The sequence below is a fragment of the Cannabis sativa genome, chromosome 3, assembly GCF_029168945.1.
Source record: "Cannabis sativa cultivar Pink pepper isolate KNU-18-1 chromosome 3, ASM2916894v1, whole genome shotgun sequence".
NCBI classification, from domain to species: Eukaryota; Viridiplantae; Streptophyta; class Magnoliopsida; order Rosales; family Cannabaceae; genus Cannabis; species Cannabis sativa.
The window spans coordinates 30,133,169-30,154,153 of NC_083603.1; the positions used below are offsets into that span (position 1 = coordinate 30,133,169).

Genomic DNA, 20,985 nt, shown 5'->3' on the forward strand with positions numbered 1-20,985 from the left:
AACAAGTTTATATAGTGTAGGAACAAAAACTAGCCGTTTATAGCCGTTAGAACATTTTTCAAAAAGAATCCTGGGAAAAACAGACTACCTTGTTATAGGCATAAATTTACGCTCCCCGCGAGAAATACTTGTCTATAGAGAACTCGCTATATTGAAGGTGACTCGCAATATTATAGTACTTGCAGTACCGAAAGAAAGGATCTCGCAATATTAACTTAAAGAGACCTCGCTATATTAAGAAAGGCACACCTCGCATATTTGGGGAACTCGAAGTACCAATAGGAAAAGGCGCGAATACATACACCAATTAACGGAAGTAAATAGTCAAGCATTCAAGGAGCATTCATGACAAACGTTACATATATTTATAACCATTGTAATTAATTTGATTAATAAGCATATTATTGTTATTATTTTGTAACGGTCTCATTATGGCCATTATTTGTAACCGATGCCTACTACCTATAAGTAAGGGCTTCCCCCTCCATTCAAAGGGGGGCTGATCTGAATAAAGAAACAAAGCTAGAGTACTCTTTTCAACAGTGGATTAGGTAGGCCGAGCCTGAAGCTCCTGCTGAACCACTATATTTTTCTGTGTCTATTCTATACTCTTTACAATACTCGCATATATTATACACTATATTCTTTGAGTACTCGCCATTCTAAGTGAGTACTCGCATATCTATTTTTTTGTATCCAAGCAACCCTTGAATACTCACACAAAATTGGTGTTGTCAAAATTCCTCCGACAACATTTGCCGCCGTCTGTGGGAAACAATTTCTTTATGATTTTTGGAGGAATATCATGACGTGATTAACCGGGTATACACAGAATCAACATGTTCAGTCAAACAAGATGTGAGTAATCTCAGCCCCGACACTCAGAGATCAACAAAAATCAAGAGATCATGAACAGCGCTGTTCAGAGCAACACAAAGAATTCCCTGAGGAAAATTCACATCAGCAAAATCAAATAAACATCTCCGTTTGAGATTATCCACAAACTCCCGTAAAGAGACAAACGTCCCCGCCCTGAGAAAAATTTCATATCAGTAAACAGAGAGAACCAGAGATATATAATATATTGCCAAGAAGGAATGAATCTTACTGCTATCTCGGGTTACGGAGTTGCCCAGATTCTGAAGACGCTCTTATTTTGGAGCCGCTCAAGCATAGATGCACTTCGACTTTCGATCTCCTTCGAAGAGACCGCAAATAGCGAAGAACAGGATATAAATCCTACTTTCACAACAAGTCTTTATTATAGCAATACCAGGGGCAGAAGCAATGGCAAAGAGTTCTTACCAAAATGGCCCCAAAGCAACCATAACAAGATGGACAAAAGTCATCGCCGCGAGGAGAATCGCAACCTTGGAGAATCTCAAAGGTCAGATAAGAAGTCGCATGAAACACATACCAAACATTCTGGAAATGACGACCTCGCACTGTTGAAGAAATCATTACAACGGTGGCAATATAAATGGTGGAATAGCAAAGAAAATCGCACTAAGAAATAAGCAGTGATAAGGGTGCTCAACAAAGAAAGAACAAATCATTCTCACTCACCATGTTGTCGTTCTCATTGCTGGAAGAGAATCTAATCGGTGAACCCAAGCGACATCTCCATCAGAAATGACTCAATAAATTTCATCACGCATCGTAACCAAACGCTAAAACGGCTTGATGAAATCAATACATTAAATTCATAAAGGAGGTAGCTCAACGGATGGAGAAAGAGGTACCAAAAGGCCAAAACACCACCTTTCGTTCTGTGCCGACACTGCTGTGTATACAAGAGTTATGATAAAGTACGCTAACCCTATTAAAGTTTGTTGGGCCTTAATACTGAGAATTTCAGACCCATTTATACTTTGAGTTTATCCTTAGAATAATCCAATGTCATTAAATATGATTGGCCCAATCCTTGTAATATAAGCATCAACACAGTATAAAAAGCCTCGCTTATTGTATTTTCAAGTATATGTATGTGGGCCCAGTGGAATGTGACGAGTACAGCAACTCGAAGCCTTCTCGCGTATGTTGATCACTCCCAGGTGCACCTATCTTATTTCTTATTTATGCATATATTTATGTGGATCTAAAAATAATTGATAAGGCTATTATACATCAAGACTAAAATTTATTGTAATTGAGAAATTGGCGAGCCCGATGTGTGCTCATTCTCGCATAATTACTTAATAAATTTATTATTGTGTTTATACATATTGCAAATGGGCGAGCCTAATATAGTGCTCATTTTTGCATTATTAAATTCGCTAGTGTCTTTCTATTTGCAAATTGGCGAGCCCTGAGTGTGCTCATTTTTGCAAAATTATTTGACAAATTGTGCTTATATACTCTTAAAAGAGGCAAGCTCAAGCACTTAATTTTTGTATACTAAAATAGCAAGTATATGGCAAACTCGCGATAGTGTTCAATTACTTTTACCCGTTAGCACATCGCAAATATGGCCAACACCTCGCTTAGGCACCACTCCGATTCAATCGGACAGCACAAACCCAAAAGGTTTGCTGGCAACATCTCAAAAAAAATGAAAGAATCGAACCCTACTGAAAAGGTTCGGGCGATGAATTAATTACCAAAGGCAAAAGACTTTTTTGTCTCATTTTAGGGCCCGATGGCCCACTTGGTAAATACCACTCTCTTATATATCGGATATATAAAAGTAAAGAGGCATGATACATTAAAAGAACGAGAAGGAATCAATCAACACTTGGACGCTATATGTGCGGATAGCTCAACGCCTACAGATTACCAGGTGCACTTTTTCCTTTATTTTAATCAAGTCCAACACTTTGGTCAAATAATCATTCTATATTTGATAAATTATTATCCGTTAACTTCTAAGGGGAATAGAAATGCATCTGAATGCATGATAAAGCTATATTTTTACATGTGCTCATTTTATTTGCGAAGTAGAGTGAAACATGACACTTATTTCTTGCATAATTATTTATGAGCGTATTGCAATACCCATTTTTTGATCATCGCAAATTGGCGAGCCCAACGTGTGCTCATTTTTTCATGATACTTAGAGCCAACTATAATGCTCATTTTTTCATACGCTCACAAATAATTGGCAAGTAAAAAATAGTGTTCATTTTTGCCCACGATTATGTTTATCTAATCGCAAATTGGCGAGCAATTTCTGTGCTCATTTTTGCATGGCTATTTAGGAGCCAGGTATGCTCTTTATACATTTATTCATTCATTGGCGAGCCCAATGTATGCTCATTTTTTACATGATACTTAGAGCCAACTAAGCTCATTCTTAAGTAATTACAAATTGTCGAGCTATGTGCGCTCATTTTTGCTTAATTATTTAGAAAATTTATTGCGATAATTATTTTAATCATCACGAATAGGCGAGTCCAAAGACTCATTTTTGCATGATAAAATAACAAGTTTATTGCGAACCCCTGATCGTGCTCGGTACTTTTAACACTAGCACATCGTATATATGGCCGAATCTATGCCTTATTTGGACAATTCATGGAAAAATTGCCTCTCCGTCCTAACGAACAGTGCAGATCCCAAACAGTTCTGCTGACAGGGCATCTTGAAAATATAAATGATGATCGATAGTCATTATAAAAACCTCGATAAGGTAAAACTAAAGATCACCTGCAATGTGACAAATCAAATGTCCTTCAAGAAAAGTTCAACGATTAGACAGCAACATGTCATCGCAAGAACTAGGGGCATGATAGGGGAGCAATTCCCAGAGTATTTCCTCGCATGATCGAAACTTGCGAGAAGGTGCGACCGAGACAGGGTCTAGTCGCACACTATGCATCGCATAGTAAAAAGATTAAAAGCGGGACGTAGAGAGAAGTTAAGCACAGTCGCGACGTATATCAAGTATATGCGATGACCCAGTGCTTTTCCCCTGCGCCTATAAAAAGACCGCATCTTTACAAACACTTGGTCCGTATGACTAATGTGCACAATAACTCGACCAGAAATCGCGAGTTCTATGCTGTCAGCACATGAATGCCCGATAGGCGACCCGTTTAGTCGCAGGCATTCCATGAGGTAAGAACCCCAAGAGGTTCACATGAATGCCCGATACGTGACCCGTTTAGTCGCAGGCATTAAGAACCCCGAGAGGTTCATACATGAATGCTCGATACGCGACCCGTTTAGTCGTAGGCATTCCATGAGTTAAGAACCCCGAGAGGTTCACATGAATGCCCGATACGTGACCTGTTTAGTCGCAGGCATTCCATGAGTTAAGAACCTCGAGAGGTTCACATGAATGCTCAATACGCGACCCGTTTAGTCGTAGGCATTCCATGAGTTAAGAACCCCGAGAGGTTCATACATGAATGCTCGATACGCGACCCGTTTAGTCGCAGGCATTCCATGAGGTAAGAACCCCGAGAGGTTCACATGAACGCTCGATACGCGACCCGTTTAGTCGCAGGCATTCCATGAGTTAAGAACCCCGAGAGGTTCATACATGAATGCCAGATACGCGACCCGTTTAGTCGCAGGCATTCCATGAATTAAGAACCCCGAGAGTTTCATGTATTTATTTGAACCCCAAGAGGTTCATACAACAAAGCAAACCCTGGGAGGCTCCTGCATTTATTCAAACTTCGTAAGGTTCATAAGAACCCTGATAGGGTCATGCACCGATGAAAACCCTGCGAGGTCCATGCGTCAATATGAACCACGAGCGGTTCACACATCCAAAAGAATCCCGCGAGATTCACATTTTTATTGTGCGATGGTCTTATAAGAAACTTGCGAGTTTAGATAACCAATCGAAAATGTGACGCACAACATGAATAAGGCATCATGATCATCGACAAACGCGGGCTTGGACTATTTTAAGTTCTCCAGCACAGAGCAAGCTATATTGAAGAACTAGGGGCATGTGTTATAGGCATAAATTTACCCTCCCCGCGAGAAAGACTTGTCTATAGAGAACTCGCTATATTAAAGGTAACTCGCAATATTATAGTACTCGTAGTACCGAAAGAAAGGATCTCGCAATATTAACTTAAAGAGACCTCGCTATATTAAGAAAGGCACACCTCGCATATTTGGGGAACTCGCAGTACCAATAGGAAAAGGCGCGAATACATACACCAATTAACGGAAGTCAACAGTCAAGCATTCAAGGAGCATTCATGACAAACGTTACATATATTTATAACCATTGTAATTAATTTGATTAGTAAGCATATTATTGTTATTATTTTGTAACGGTCTCATTATGGCCATTATTTGTAACCGATGCCTACTCCTATAGGTAAGGGCTTCCCCCTCCATTCAAAGGGGGGCTGATCTGAATAAAGAAACAGAGCTAGAGTACTCTTTTCAACAGCGGATTAGGCAGGCCGAGCCTGAAGTTCCTGCTGAACCACTATATTTTTCTGTGTCTATTCTATACTCTTTACAATACTCGCATATATTATACACTATATTCTTTGAGTACTCGCCAATCTAAGGGAGTACTCGCATATCTATTTTATGGTATCCAAGCAACCCTTGAATACTCGCACAAAATTGGTGTTGTCAAAATTCCTCCGACAACATACCTATTTTAAAACGGACTACCTTTCTGTGAAAAACGGACTACCTATTTTAAATAGGTAGGCCGAAAATCAGGCAGGTTCAAAACTTGCATTTTTCGGCACTAAAACGTGCATAACTCTTTACTCGATTATCCGATTTCAAAAATTCCAATTTTGTTCTCTTAGTTAAACAAAATGTGATTTAGAAATTCAATCAAAAAAAAATTTGGACTATCGTGTGAGAAAACTTGTTGCACAAGTTAGTGAATGGGCCAAAATTTAAATTTATAAAACTTTGTGTGCTATGCAAATCACTTTAACAAGACTAAAGTAAATTTATACCATTTGATTTTTAGTAGTCTTGATGTAGATGAGCCTCCTAGCTTGATTTGCATGTTTTTGATCCCATATTGACTTTTCCTGAGAGTTGACTTTTGACTTTGACTTTGACTTTGACTTTCGGGTTGACTTTTGACTTTGGGCTTTTGAAGACCTCTTTTGAATAGGGTCTTGAGTTGTTGATCTCTTGATGAATCTTCTGCTCTTGATATGCTTGTTGAATCCATTTAGGGTTGCTTTAAAAAGTTTGGTAAAAATACCAATTTATTTATTTTCTCTTTTAATTTTGCTACAAAATCAACAAATCATTAGTAACAAATAATAATCAAATATTTGTTAATCATCAAAACAAGGATATATAAAAGTTTGAGTTAACAAGAAGGGGCGTTGGGATTTCTTGATTGTCTCGCAGAGAAGGATCCAAATTTCTTTGTTGTCTATCAGGTTGACGAGGAGAATCGATTGGCTAACTTATCTTGGGCAGATGAAAACTCACGTGTGGACTATGTGGCTTTTGGGGATGTACTAGGGTTTGATACAACCTACATGACAAATGAGTACACTAAGCCTCTCACTGTTCTCATTGGCATCAACCACCATTTAAACACATGCATCTTCGGGTTTGCTCTCCTCCTCCACGAGAAGCTTCCATTGGCTACTTCAAAAATTTCTCAAATGCCATGGAGATAAGAAGCCAAATGTTGTAGTTACTGACCAAGATGTGGCCATGAAACAGGGCATCATGGAACACATGCCAGATGTTACACAACGTCTATGCGCTTGACATCTCAATACAAATGCTTCCAAAAAGGTGAAAGATCCGATCTCTTAAAAACATTTGAAGATCTGATGTACAACTACTACGCGGAGGAAGAATTTGAAGCAAGATGGTTAGACGTCATTAAAAGGAAACAACTAACAGATAATGAATGGTGCCAAACAACATTCGATACAACAAAACAGTGGGCAAAAACTTATTTAAGGGGTTCATTCATTGCAGGAATGAGAACGACACAGCGTTGCGAATCGATCAACTCCGCTCTAAAAGAAATTTTTAGAGAAGAATTATTGCTTGCGTGAATTTGTAACAACCATAGATATGACAGTCTCAAAGCTCAGACACAACGAGACTGCAAATGACTTCAAAAGCAAATGCACTCGACCTTACCCACCTAATCCTACATGCTTGACCACGTACTACAACCAATGTGCTTTATTCTACACAAGAAATATGTACCACAAGGTTGTTGAGCAGCTTGATTTAGAGAATAATTATTTTGTCCTAGGTCATGAGGACGAAGGAGAGTGGCAGATATTCACCATTGGAATGTTTCAGCATCCAGAACTCCAATATCGAGTTCATTACTGTGAAGGCCAACGAGCACTACACTGTAGTTGCATGCTTTATGAAAGTCAGGGGTACCCTTGTAGACATTTATGGGGTATAATGAAAAGATTAAACATGAGAAGAGTACCTAATACTCTTCTCATGAAGCGATGGAGCAAAACCGCAAAGACAAATCTCCACCTACATTTTGACCACTCGGCACAACAACAACAACACATTTATGAGATGGCTAGATTTGGATCCCTCAGTTCACTAACTTATAACATGACTTTCTATGCATCAAAATCAGAGGATTTGTACAATCGTGCAAAGGAAGAGATTGAACTGATAACACTAATGTTCAAGGAAGAATTTGAGTTCAGTTCCAATCCGGAAGGAGAGACGCCACAACCTAGAAGATATCGTAACAACCCCAACATTATTGAAGACCCCAAAGTTGTGAGAACCAAGGGTATGGGAAATCTAAGGGAATGACCAAACGGAGAAGCAGATCCCAAGAAACTCAAGACATTGTCGCATTTGTCGCTCATTAGACCATGATTATCGTCGGTGCCCAAACTGTCAACAGAATAATGGATCTCACGGGCAACAATCTGCAAACAATCAAGCAAGATTTGACTCATTCAATGACCACTCCAACGCCTTTTTCCCAGACCCGCCTACCTCCACACAAGAGTCATACTATAGTGATACATATTAGTAGCTATTTTTTTTTTCCAATTGATGTTTTAACTTTTATGACACTAATCATTGCTTCAAAAATTCTAGTTTTATTTACTTCATATGTTATGCTTGGGGTGTTAATGGTAATTATCTCATCTTGAAAAAATCTCAATATTATTATTGATGAACAACTAAATTATTTTAGGTAAGAAAATCAATCTTCTAAGGTGGCACAAAAAAAAATTCTATGGTCATATTTAATATAAAAAATAATTACAATAAAATAAATAAACCAATCTAAAACTCAATATTTAACAACACATAATTTCTAGAATTATAAGAAATTTTTCTTACCAATGTACTACGAAACATAAATGAACGTACTCGGTACGTGATATTTTGTACACAAGTTTTACTCAACATCATGCAGAAACAATAAATGTACACGGTACGTGATATAATATACTCAATTACCATCGCACAAACATGTTAAAGATATGAAGGAATGAAAAGACGAAAAATAACCTTACTCCGACAATATGGACCCACTCTCTGCAATACGTTTGTACTATTAATTATCCAGAATAGTAATTTCGTTGTACCTTTTCGTACCTTAACTATCCCAAACAGTGATTTGATTGTCCCTTTTTAGTTTTTAATTAAAAAATTAAATTGACAACCGGTAAACCAACCCACACCAACCGGTTGTCAAATAAATAAATAAATTCACACACAGTATTACGTATCCTGGAACCCACCTGTTGTACAACGGAATACATTCCGTATTTTGCATTTTTGGGCACAAAATTGGCTGCCTATATTTGTATATATATTTATACTAGATAGATATTACGTGCCAAGTCACGTATGTTAATTTGATTTTAGTTTTTTAGTTTTTTTTTAATATCATAATTTTAAAATTAATAATATTCAATGTAGTGATAATCATTGAAATTTAAAAGCATAATAGTTATTTAAATAAAAATAAAAATTACTATTATACTTTGTAATAGTAATTAAAAAAAAAAAAATTATTCGTCCTAAATTTATCTTCGGAATTAATGAAATTGCTCATCTGGTTATTATTAAGTGGATTAATTATATTTAGGTTTAATGCTGATCTTTACGTGGCAACATCTAATAATTTATTATTTTTTTTTATTTAAAAAAAAGTCACCCAATAATTTCTTATAAACCAAGAATTCTATTATACAGCCACATTTTATATAGAATAGATATAAGTGAATAAAAAGAATTAGATAATATAATAATTAAACACATAATTTTTTTTATGTTTATATGAAACCTCAATTGTTTTTCTTTATTAATGAATTTTTTTTAAGACTTGAAGAAAATACTTAATGTTAATTTTATAAGCAAAAATAGGTGTAATTATAATAAAAATTAAAATAGACTTATCATTTAAAATTTTATATTTTGATAATTTTGTACAAAAATAAAAATGTAATTATGTTTTCCATTAAAATTGTATTTATATTTTATTGAGAGTTCAAATATAATTTTCCTTTTCTTATTATTATTATTGTTTTAATTTTATTTACTCAATGATCCCCATACATAATGGAAATCTTTATCTCCAACCCATCGAGAGGATGAGAGTGGGGATGGAGAACATAAATAAAAAATAGGACGAAATTGGGAGGTGCATTACCCACTTAGTACACACCTAATTTTCATCCCTACTTTTGATAACAAACAACTTTACTCCTTTTCTTTGCCATCTTATTCTCATCAATATTCTTCTGATTTGATGTTTTAAAGCCAATTAATTTGTAAGAGCACTCACAACAAGTGAGTTATAATAGCTAAAAGCTAAAAAAAAAAATAGCTAAGAGCTTAAAATTAAGCTCCAACAAATGCTTTAAACTCTTAGCTATTATAACTCATTCCAAACTCCAAGAAATTTTTCTCTACATTTAGCTCATGAATAGTGAAGAGGTAAAACATATTTTATACTTTTTCTTTCTCTTTTTCATTAAATTAATACATTTTTTATTATTCTTTTTACTCATTTTTATATATTTTTTTATTTTAATTAATAAAATATATGTAAAAATATAATATTTAAATGATATAGAGAAAAATATAAAGAAGCTGATGTATGGTGTAATGTAAATGTGTGAGGTAAAATAAAAAAAAAATAGAGTTTTGGTGAAGTATTTTAAAGAATAGAGTAGAGAAGCTGTTGGGAGTGCTCTAAATTACATACTCATCCAAGTGAGCGTTTTTTGTTGCTATGAAGGGAAAAACAAATTACTTGGTATTGATTTTATTTGTGTATTCACTTTTTCGAGTAAATCAAGTTACCCTACCAAGTTAGATAGGGGTTTGAGCTAGATTTTTCTCAGAATTTATACGCATAGAGATTTATATCTATTTCATATAAATGTGGTTATATAAAGAAATTTTTTGATTAAAGGAATTTTTTAGTTTTCTATGTCAACTTTAACAAAATATCTCAATTACTTAATATAATAAATTTTATTAATTTTATAATATTATTATATATATTCAAAAATAAAAATTATGTAGAAATTTTTTATATAAAAAATTAATTTAATTATATACATATTTAAAAATAAAAATTATATCTATATATAATCACATTTATGTAAAAAAAAATTTATATGTTTAAACCTTAATTTTACACAATTTTTTGTTTTAAAAATGATTAATAATGTATATGTAAGTTTCTAATAATTTATATACTTTATTATAACCACACTTTCCTAACTATAAATTAAAAATATTGTATCTATTGCTATTATTATTTTTTTAAAATATATGTTTGAGCATAATATACATATATATTTACATCTAAAGAGTATACTAATGTAGCCACAATAGCTAAAAAGAATTTTTAAAAATCAAAATTTCAAACTTTATTTCAAAAATTAAAAAATAAAAATACATTACTGAATTACAAAATTTGAACATACTTTAATTACACTTAACATTAACTAACATCAACATATAGTATATATATATATATATATATATATATATATATATTGTATGTATGTATAATAAGATGCGGATTTCGGGCCCCAGATCTAAAAGAAAGGGGATACCTAAAATCACTACACCAAATCACTTGTGCTATTTTCACACTTTGTTGTGAGGTTTTGTTGGATTGAACCCCTGACCCAATAGAGAGGATATCCTTACAAAATACATCCCGTACTAACTAGGCTAAATGGATTGTGGTTTCATAGCCCAGTGAGCACTGTTATGTACATTTTTCTTTTACCTCTTATGGACTTAAATGTGACCAAAAATCAAGAATCTTGGCCTTGAGCCACCAATCAGGAAAGTTGCAATTTTCAAAGCCTTATTATCCTTGAGAATAATAACAATACTTGTAATAATGGAATAACATATTTGGGAAGCACAAAGGCCTGGCCTATTGCTACAAAGTTAAGGGAATTGATAAACTATACAATATAGGGCCAAAACTCAGCATGGTTTTAAGTTTTTTATGACATTATATAATTACTTAAAAGACTCCACTCAAATATATATTATTATATATATGTTCTTTTTAATGAGAATAATAAACAAGAATCCCAAACTCAAAAGCATAACTAGAAAATGAGAGAAGCCAATAGGTGATTTCCTACTCTACTTTAAACTTTCTACTAATCAACAGATATATTATGCATTTACAACAAAGATAAGCTGAGGTGATTAGCCTTTAAAAGCCTTTGATTATTTTTAGTGTTGTTGTTGCTTGAACGTAGGATTTGGATTTGGATTTGCTGGTGTGACAGATGAGATTGATGATGCTGTCCAAAACTGTGCATTCTTTACCTTTGATATGCTTGCCAATACACTCACTGGGGTCACATCTCCCACTACTGTCACCTTCTTTGCTGCAAAGTCTATGTTGAAAGATGTCACTCCTGCACTCCCACATTTGCAAAAATACCATAACAAACACTTTATTATCTGTTTTTAGTAAAATTGTAACTAACATTTTATTCTCCTCCTTTCCTCCTCCTCCTCATATAATCAAAAAATTCATTCATGGGTCTTCTAAACAGAGATGATTTGCATGAAAAGGATGGACTTTTTTAATTTAAATTTCTGAACTATAACACAAACTTGTGAGGTTGTTATTACCTTCCATTCTAGATAGATGTTTTCTGACTTTTCCTTCACAGCCTCTACAATGCAAGGACACTCTCAGGACCACAACCTGCATAAAAGAGAATAGAAAAAAGAAAACTCAAGCTCCATTAAAATACCCTCAACAATTAATGGACCAAATTAAAACTCATTTCACCTGGTCTCACAATCTTCTACAATTTGGTGCTTTTAATATTATATGGATACATAAACAAAAACCATGATTGAATTTTCAAACTGGATTCTTCTTGGTCATACAAAATCACTAATAACTATTAAATAATCTGTACATATAACAAAGGGGTGGTTTAGCTCCAAGTACCTGGTCAGAAGAAGGTGGTTTGGAGTGGTTAGAGGAAGAGTCTTTGGTTGTAGAATTGGGTTCTTCTTCTTGTTTCACTGGAGTTAGCTGAGTCTTCTTCTTGTTTCCAAGTGGGACTAATGCCAAAACAGGATCATAGTCAGTCAAGCCATCTAGGAAAGCAGCATCACTCAAAAGGTATCTAGTGGAGCCTGGAGGAGTAACCAAATCAGCTGCCTTATGAGCACTGCTCTTCCTAGCTACATCAGTACCGTGAATAGAGGAAGAAGGAGAAGGAGATGTAAAAGAGCTGGTTTTGATGTAATCATCAAGCTTCGCGCTACTCTTTCTCTTCTGATGATCATTTTGTTTAGAGGAATGACTGCTTTTCTTGGCTTGTTCATTTGTAGCACTACTTGATTTAGTCTTTGAGGCATTGGAAGAGCTTTTCTTGGTCTTTTGGAGTTGATGATATGACTTGGGATTTATAGGTGGGTGATAAGAGCAAGGGACACTAGAAAGAATTCTACCACCACCACCACCACCACCACCTCTTCTGGTGTCACTAATGATTGGATTGTGGCGGTCAATGGCTTTGCCGCCTAGTTGAATGGTGGCGGTAGAGGAAGAAGAAGAAGACGCTTCATCCATGCTTAAACATATAGCAGTTGAAGCTTGGGATGCACAGAATATATCTATGCCTAAACCTTTCATCTTTATGTTTTGATATAATGATGGTATAGCAAAGAAAGACAGAAAGAAAGGAAAAAAAAAAGGTTAGGCCAAAGCCAATTAAGTGTTTAGAGAATCTGAATAAATGTGTTCATGTAAAGTGGGGTAGAAGTAGTAAAGAGAGAAAACAAAGAGCTTCTTCACAAAGTTTCTTATTCTTCTTTTGAAGCTTCAATCTCACTCACTCACTCACCCAACTCTTAAAAATGATTAACATTTGTAAACATTAATGAAGTATTGTTTTTGTTGTTTCTGTACGGAACTTATAATATCAATATGCATCTTTATGGGCTTATAATAACCCCTTTATAATATCATGCCAATCACAGTTTGCAATGTTTAATAACAGCAGCCACCAATGAAAATAAGGAAATAATTTATGACCTGCAACTAACTTTTCAATGGTTTTAATGGGATGAAAATGATATGTATATATACTTCTTTATTTATATATTTTTAACTTTCAAGTTTGTATGGATGACCCAATAATAATGTGAACATTTGTGAAGTAAATAATGTAGAAAAATTTGAGGTTATCCTTTGAAAGTTTTCATATAGGCCAGAGCACAGAATCATTTTGTTTAGATTGTAAAAAAATGTTATCATTTAAGGCTTAGGAGGAGAGAGATATATTTCATGTCTATAACTACAGAATATTTTGAAGCAATACGCACTTCACATGCTTTGTTGCTGCTATTTTGTGCATATTATTTCATTCAAAATTAAGAAGGAAAAACAAGGGTAATTAGCATATATAAACATAAATAAATATAATTTAATGTATATATGCAGATTTTTGTTTGGATTTGAGTTGAGTTCCCGTGACATATCCTTATATATATAATATATATATTTGTATATGGGGTAGTGTTAATTAATGCTTGGACTGACTGGGCATGGCATGTCCTACAAAATAATAATAACACCAATTTTCATATTTGAAATGAAACATATAGGTCAGATGAGTCAGTCAATGCCAACGGTTAAATCTCCAAACATATCTTGCTCTCTCTTTTGTTTAAACACCAAAATAAAATATAGTAAAAAAAATGACAATATCATAGTTATTTCTATCAACATTATTTCCTAGAAAAATTGACTAATTAATGTGCCTAATATGTATGCATAAAAAGGAAAGGATTGTTTAATTTTTAACAGTGGTCAATTTACAAGCTGGCATGACAGGAGGTAAAGCTATGTATATTTATATATGCAATTGTAAAATAATACTGGTTACTCATATCTCAGTGTGAAAATAATATCATGCATGCAATGGTAATAGTAAAGTTATTTTCTTTCAACATAAATACCAATTCAGATGGTTGTTGCTCTTGCAGTTTATCAATCTAAAAGGTGGTCCCAAAACAGAACACAGTCGATTTATTAATAAATATTATTTATTTATTTTATTTGATTAATTTTCTCTAGAAACATCAATAGTAGTACAAAGTAATATTGCTATGACCATATGATGTTTACACCACTTGACCTCATGAGAGATATGATGCTGCATTATTTAGATTCCAATGGAACAAATTTTGTCACTACAAAGACAGATAGATATATAGTAAACCATTTGGAATTTGTGCTCCTTATTTCTTTCTTTCTCTATTCATAAAAACTCTCCTTCACATATTTGATGGATGGAATCAGATGCTCATCATTGTTTATTTCCCTCATCTTTTTTCTTTCCTTTTCTTCCTTTCAATCTCCATATCTGCCGACCCTATTTTCGAATCTAACACTTACAAACCAAAACGATTCTTTATATACATACATATAAAATAGAGTAATTGATTGAAACAATGATTTAATATATAAATATATTTAAAGTTTATTTTGCTAAATAATTTTATTTTTGATATTTTTTTCTACAAAGTTGACTTATGAGACTCTCTCTTGTAATATCAAATGTTTTAAACAATAGTTATTTTGGAAAAAAATCGTTTAGAGAATGTTGACCTTGAATTTGGGTCAACTGACAACGGAGTTTATTTATTATTGATAATCATTACGTGTAAATTATAATAACAAATAATAAAGTGACACAGTAATTTATAGAGGTTCGACCTTCTTGTTTGGCAGGTAATGACTTATTCTCCTTTTTGCTGTATTAATTCTGGAGATAATGCCATGCAGATTAAATGTTTAAATCTTATAATTTTTAGTTATGGCTCTCTTGAATATTGTAATGGTAAGAACGGATTCAGAACAATTAAGAGAAATAGACTAAGTGGCCCACTAGAGAGGAATGGCATGTGAGAATGGATGAGAGAGAGAGCTTGAGAGACATAGTATTAAGGTTCCTTTTCTAAGTGCCTAAGGCCCTTTATATAGTTTAAGGCTTACAAAATATCACTATTCAAATAGATTAATATCCTTTCAAAATAGAAAAAACAACTCTTTTATCTTTTATTCTAATATCTTGAAAAATAGGTGGATAATTTGATGGAAAATCCCTATCCTTTTGAATTGTTGGTGATGCCCCTGATTTTGCCCAATATACGTGGACTAACCACACAGGGACACGTGGACACGAAGATCTTAACATTTAAATTAATGGCTAAGTCTTTGTAAAAGAAAAGCGTCATCCGCGATCTGCCTCCCGAAGAAGGCATACGGAGTCCTTTATGCTCCCGGAGAACTAAGCGGTATCAAAGCATCTCCGGGAGATGTCAGGCTTATTCTGAGCAGTCATCTCGCATTTAATGCCGCATGGGATGAAACGTGTTGGAACTGTCACACGCAATAAAGTCTGACGACACAACCCCCGATCTGCACCTACAAAGCTATGATCACTTAAGTCTAATGACGGCTACACTGTGAAGAGTCACATCAGTCAAAAGGCAATAAGGACATTCCACATAAAATCCCTACAGCACCTAGGGATTTGACCATGCATTACCCATGGTATATTCATTGGAAACACCCAACTTTGTTGATAGTTACAGAAATACATGTACTATAATTCTGTGAATCACCCCATAAAAACACTATAAATACCCCCTCAAAGCTCATTAATGGGGGTCGAGAATTTTGGGTTGCATAAGTGCAAGAAGAGTAAATACTCACCAAGAACATTCTCTGCATTAAATACACTCATAAATATACAGACTCGTGGACTAAGGCTCATTAACGCCCCAACCACGTAAAAATCATTCTCTTAATTTCTTACAGCTCTTTAATCTTTTATTATTTTATTGGTTGCCGAAAACCTCGGTCAACAGTTGGAGTCATCCCGTAACTGAAATCAAGGTGTTATTCGTCTACGAAGTTTGATGCAGATTCTAATCATTTAAGCTCTTTTGTACATGCTGGCCGACCAGCCCTATACTTAGGGCCTTACCAGCACATAGGTTTCATTGGCCGGCCAAGGTATGGTCCGGCCAAAACCTTTTGGTTGGCCATTTCCATCAATCTTGGTCTTGCTTGATTATTTGGAACTCTTTTTAATTGACGTGTTGCGCAAGGTGACTTTACTCATCTATTAATAGGATGTATTTTACGTGGCCTCAGTTTTGCCTATGTGGACACGTCACGTCACGTGAGAAAAAATTAAGATAATATTTGCCCCACGTCCCTATGCAGACGTCTGGACAGATAGGAATTTTCAAATCCAGCTTTGGTTGTAAAAAACTATAGGTGGGCAGTAATGGTTGGCCAAATATTTGACCTTTCATATGGCCCATGACAAAAAATGACTTTACTGCCAATCATTATGGAGATTTATGTTTCGGGTACACATTTTCTAATTTATGAATTGTGAGTCTTCTACACGACTATTCTTGTGGAGAAATAACCACCCACTAAGTTTTTTGGGGGAAAAGACTACAGAACCTACACAAGGTTCAACTTTTCTTCATTTTCATTAACTTCACTACAACCTCTCTCTTTTCTTTGAACTCTCTCTATAAGAAAGAAAAAAAAAAGCAACTCTTCATTTCCTCATCACACCCGACACCTCAAGCTCCTCCATTTCTCGAGGTTTTTGATTTATTACAATGATCTAACCATCCCCCAAGCATCGACAACGACCTTCATCAGTGGGTAAGTCTTCAAATCTCACTTTTTCATTTTTTTTCTTGAATCCTCCATTGATGACTATGTTTTTTTCAAGATTTTTGAAATCATTGATTCTCACGTTGTAGTGTATTATTTTTTACACTATAATCCACATGATCACTTTAGGACGCATAATGTATGACTTCCTGATAAAAAATATTAGATTTTAGGCTCCATTTAGATTCTTGACTCTTTGAGTCATGAAGAACACAAAGAACAATGTTTAAGTTCTTAAAAAATGAAGTTTTTTATTCTCAAGAGCCTCTGGCCAGCACATAGGGTTTGTTTGTGACCCTTGTCGGCCCATACTTCTAAGTTAGGACTTTGGTCGGTTTGTGGCTCAAGCCTTTGAACCCTGGCTAATTTATGACTTTGAACCCCATACCTAGTCAGTTCATGGTTTTGTACCCAAGGTCTGGCCGGTTCATGGTATGTGGTTTTTGTGTCATTGGGTTGGCCGGTTCTAACCAATACTTAGTCTTTGCAAAGACTTTGTATGGCTTTTCGAGATTATTTCACCTTTATCCAGTACTTGATTCCTGTAGGAACGATCTGTATGGCATATCTTAGGTTGAGACTCTCTTGGCCAATTAGCGGCCTAAGCTCAATGTCTGTTTAATTTCTTGCACCTGGATCTTGTACATTGCCAATTAACGACTTTGTACATTAGGTTTGTCTAGCTAATACCCTTAGTTGACCTGTGCTTTGTTTAAGTCTTTTTATTTCGTCCAGTTTTTTGCCTCCCTCTGCCTTTTTTACATAGATGAACCCGAACGACTTTTGGGGAGGTGACAACCGAATCGACGAAGACTTGCTAAGTCTTCTCTACGAGGATCATCGTCCAGTTCATTGAACCAGCTCTTCTTCCAGGGGTTCTTTGGGTAGCTCCTCAAGCGATTTTGAGGTTAGCAGCGGTTCTTTGGAGCTTGAGGTCCAACACCACTACTATTTGGAGCAAATAGGCGGTGAATTTTACGGTCAGTTTATTTAAAAATTGAACCATGGGTGGAGGCAGTTCCTCCTTAGAAAGTGGACCTATATTGTCCAAGATGGTGTGCCTGACACGTTGCCCACTGGTCAAGAAACTCTTTTAGATGAAGATTTCCCTACAACTGAGACTGTTGTCACTGTTGCCAGACATTCCGAGCCAAATCCTACCATGACCAGAACAAAACAAACGTCCCTTAGCGCATCTCCTTAGGACCCTCATATTGCTAAGTTGATGACAAGATGGAGGGTCCGTCATGTCGACAAGGATGAACAACCTCAAGCTAAATAGCATGGGGCCTCCAAGTAGAGGAGCATGTGGCCTAGCAACCCATGGTCGACCAGGGTGAGGAGACTGCGACCGGTCCAAATAGTTAATCTGCAGTCGAGCAATCTGAATCTATTGTCAGGCCAAGTACTGCCAAGAGGCAGTATAAGACTTGTACAGTGATCTTAACTAATCTTTTAGGCTCTCATGATGAGGTCAGGCAACCTTTGAATGCCCAGGGTCATCTACCAGAAGTCAGGATTAACCATGTCGAAGAAAAGAAGAGGCCCCCAAGACATGGGTCCTTAAGTACGGGGATCAACAGCGATGGGTATCTCCTCCATCTTCCTTATAAGCTAAGAAACTTGACGGAATCAAGGAAGGGGGACTCGTGGGAAGAGCCTAATGTGTCAGGCCTACTAGGGATCAGTTGGTGCATCATCTTCCATCCAACAAGAAGGCTTAGTTGGCTCCTCATATTTAGCAAGGGGCGATTCTACCCTTGCATCCCTATTTCAGGGACATAGAAAACTTCTTTAAGCTGTGTCTAACCCAGATTACCTTGAAAGGTATCAAGTACCTTTTGACGCTCTTCATTCTCTACATAGAGCTAGGATGGCCACAACCTTCACCTTACGAGATAGGGTACTACTTTTAGCTGAAATCTATTTCGAAGCAGGGAAGGTCCTGATACTTCTACTTTAGCCAATTAGGCTATCAGTGGCTAGCAGGCACCAACGACAGGGCTATGTTAAAAATGGGGAAATACTCCTGGAAGTATTTCCTTGCCTGGGATATGAGGTACGTCAGTCACCACTTTCAAAGGGTGCCAACATTCATTCATTCAATCCCCACTCTCCAGCTGAGGGATAGAGCCAATCATATCTTGTCTCTTTTTATGGAGAAGTGCGACATTTGTAGCCTGACTTGTGAGGAAAATTTTAGGAAGTACGACATGTATCCTCCTGTGCATAGTACTAAGGCTACTGAATGCCCTCTCGAAGGTCTCAACGACACTCCTATGGCAGAGGAGGCTAGTCAAGGGGAAAGCCTGCACCTAAGCAGGAAAAGGCAAGTCTGGTGATGGCGTTCCCCTAGCTAGGATTGCTAGAACTACAACCAGGAGAGAATGGGATCTTCGACAATGTTTAGCATGACGAGGCACAACTGATAATGCCCATATGTTAATCAGGCTAGGAGGATAGGACTTTGCTAGGCTTGCCAGACCACCACCTGTGTCCAGAGATAAAGGCAAGGCTTCTGCCTCTAAAGATAGCCTTGATGATTCCTCTTCTGAGGATGATAGGCTTCTAGATTACCCTTTAAATGGTAGTAACTTTTTACTTTCACTTACATTTAGTACTTATAACTTGTATTCTAACTTTATTACTGTTTTTTTTTTTTTTGCAGATATGGATTTCAGGATGACAAACCTGGAAAGAAGACCTTCAGGTGGCACTTCTTCCGGCCGTCCTCAGGCCAAGGTGGGCTAGACTGTTGGGTCTTCTAACATGACTCAAACTGTCTTGCCTTCCCCTCCTTTAGGTCCTTCCCCAGGCAACCAACCTATGGTTATGGATCCTCCTCCGAGGAGTACACCTCCCACTCATAGGTCATCAGGCAAGGTAGCTCAAAGGCATAGCCAGGCGACTTGTTCATCCAAGGGTGATAGGGCGATCGAGGTAGCCTAAAATTATCTTGGCAAAAGTTTGCCAAGTGCCGATGAGGAGCTCCAAGAGTTAGATTTTGAGACCCTGGATTACTTGATAGCGAGCACTCTTAGAGATGCTACCTCCGTAAGCTATTTATTTGTCTAACTTTTTGTATGCAAGCCTTTTGTAAAACTTTTCTATTTTTTTTTGTCTTTGGTTTCAGGTTTTGTTGAAGCTCAGCCATGCCCATGCCAGGGCTAAGGGCTCTACCACAACCTTCAAGAAGAAACTTGAGGGCCAAAAAAACTGATCTTAAGGCAATGTCAGCTGCTCTTGTCAAGGTGCAGGTTGATTTGGACTTGGCATCGACCCGTCTGGGTGAGATCCAGGATCAGTATGAGGGTTTGAATTAACTACTTGGTCTCCATAACCAAGAGGTGACAAGTCTGATTGTTAACAACTCTAGGTTAAAGAAATAACTTGAGAAGGAGCGTAAGGAGAAGTAGGTGGCGTTTGATGGGTAACCGACAATTAGGGATGAGTTCTTAGACTAATCTGCAGAGGTTTTGTATGAGGTCTTTCTGTACAATCTAAGGTCAACCTTAAGTATATGGAGTCACATCTTCATGAGAGCTCTCTATCTCAAGGGAAGGAGCTATATGAGAGTAGGCCACCGTCAGGCTAGGCCAACAGAGTGCGAAGATACTGGCTGGCCAAACCTCTGAGATGCATGCTGGCCAGCCCATTGGTGCCTTCACCGGTCAGCCTGTTGGCTCCTTCGATGACCATCCTGTTGAGTCTTTGGTCGACCAGCCTATGGACGAGGTGTCTTCCAGTTAGCCTCCCATTGGCCATACCACAAAGCCTGCTCCAGAAGCTTCATCTGTGTAGAGTTCAGTTCACTTGGACCCATTTACTCCTGTGATCACTCCCGAGGA

General features: G+C 36.4%; 1 protein-coding gene across 1 annotated transcript; it reads right to left on the reverse strand.

The window, feature by feature from the left end:
- Positions 1 to 11,409: 11,409 nt before the first annotated feature.
- Positions 11,410 to 13,743, reverse strand: LOC115711518 (protein SODIUM POTASSIUM ROOT DEFECTIVE 2). The gene is made up of 3 exons (XM_030639871.2): positions 12,368 to 13,743; positions 12,040 to 12,115; positions 11,410 to 11,819 (listed from the first exon to the last, which is right to left on the reverse strand). Exons 1-3 carry the CDS (start codon positions 13,058 to 13,060, stop codon positions 11,632 to 11,634), a joined length of 957 nt encoding a protein of 318 aa, XP_030495731.2. The 5' UTR covers positions 13,061 to 13,743; the 3' UTR covers positions 11,410 to 11,631.
- Positions 13,744 to 20,985: the final 7,242 nt, after the last annotated feature.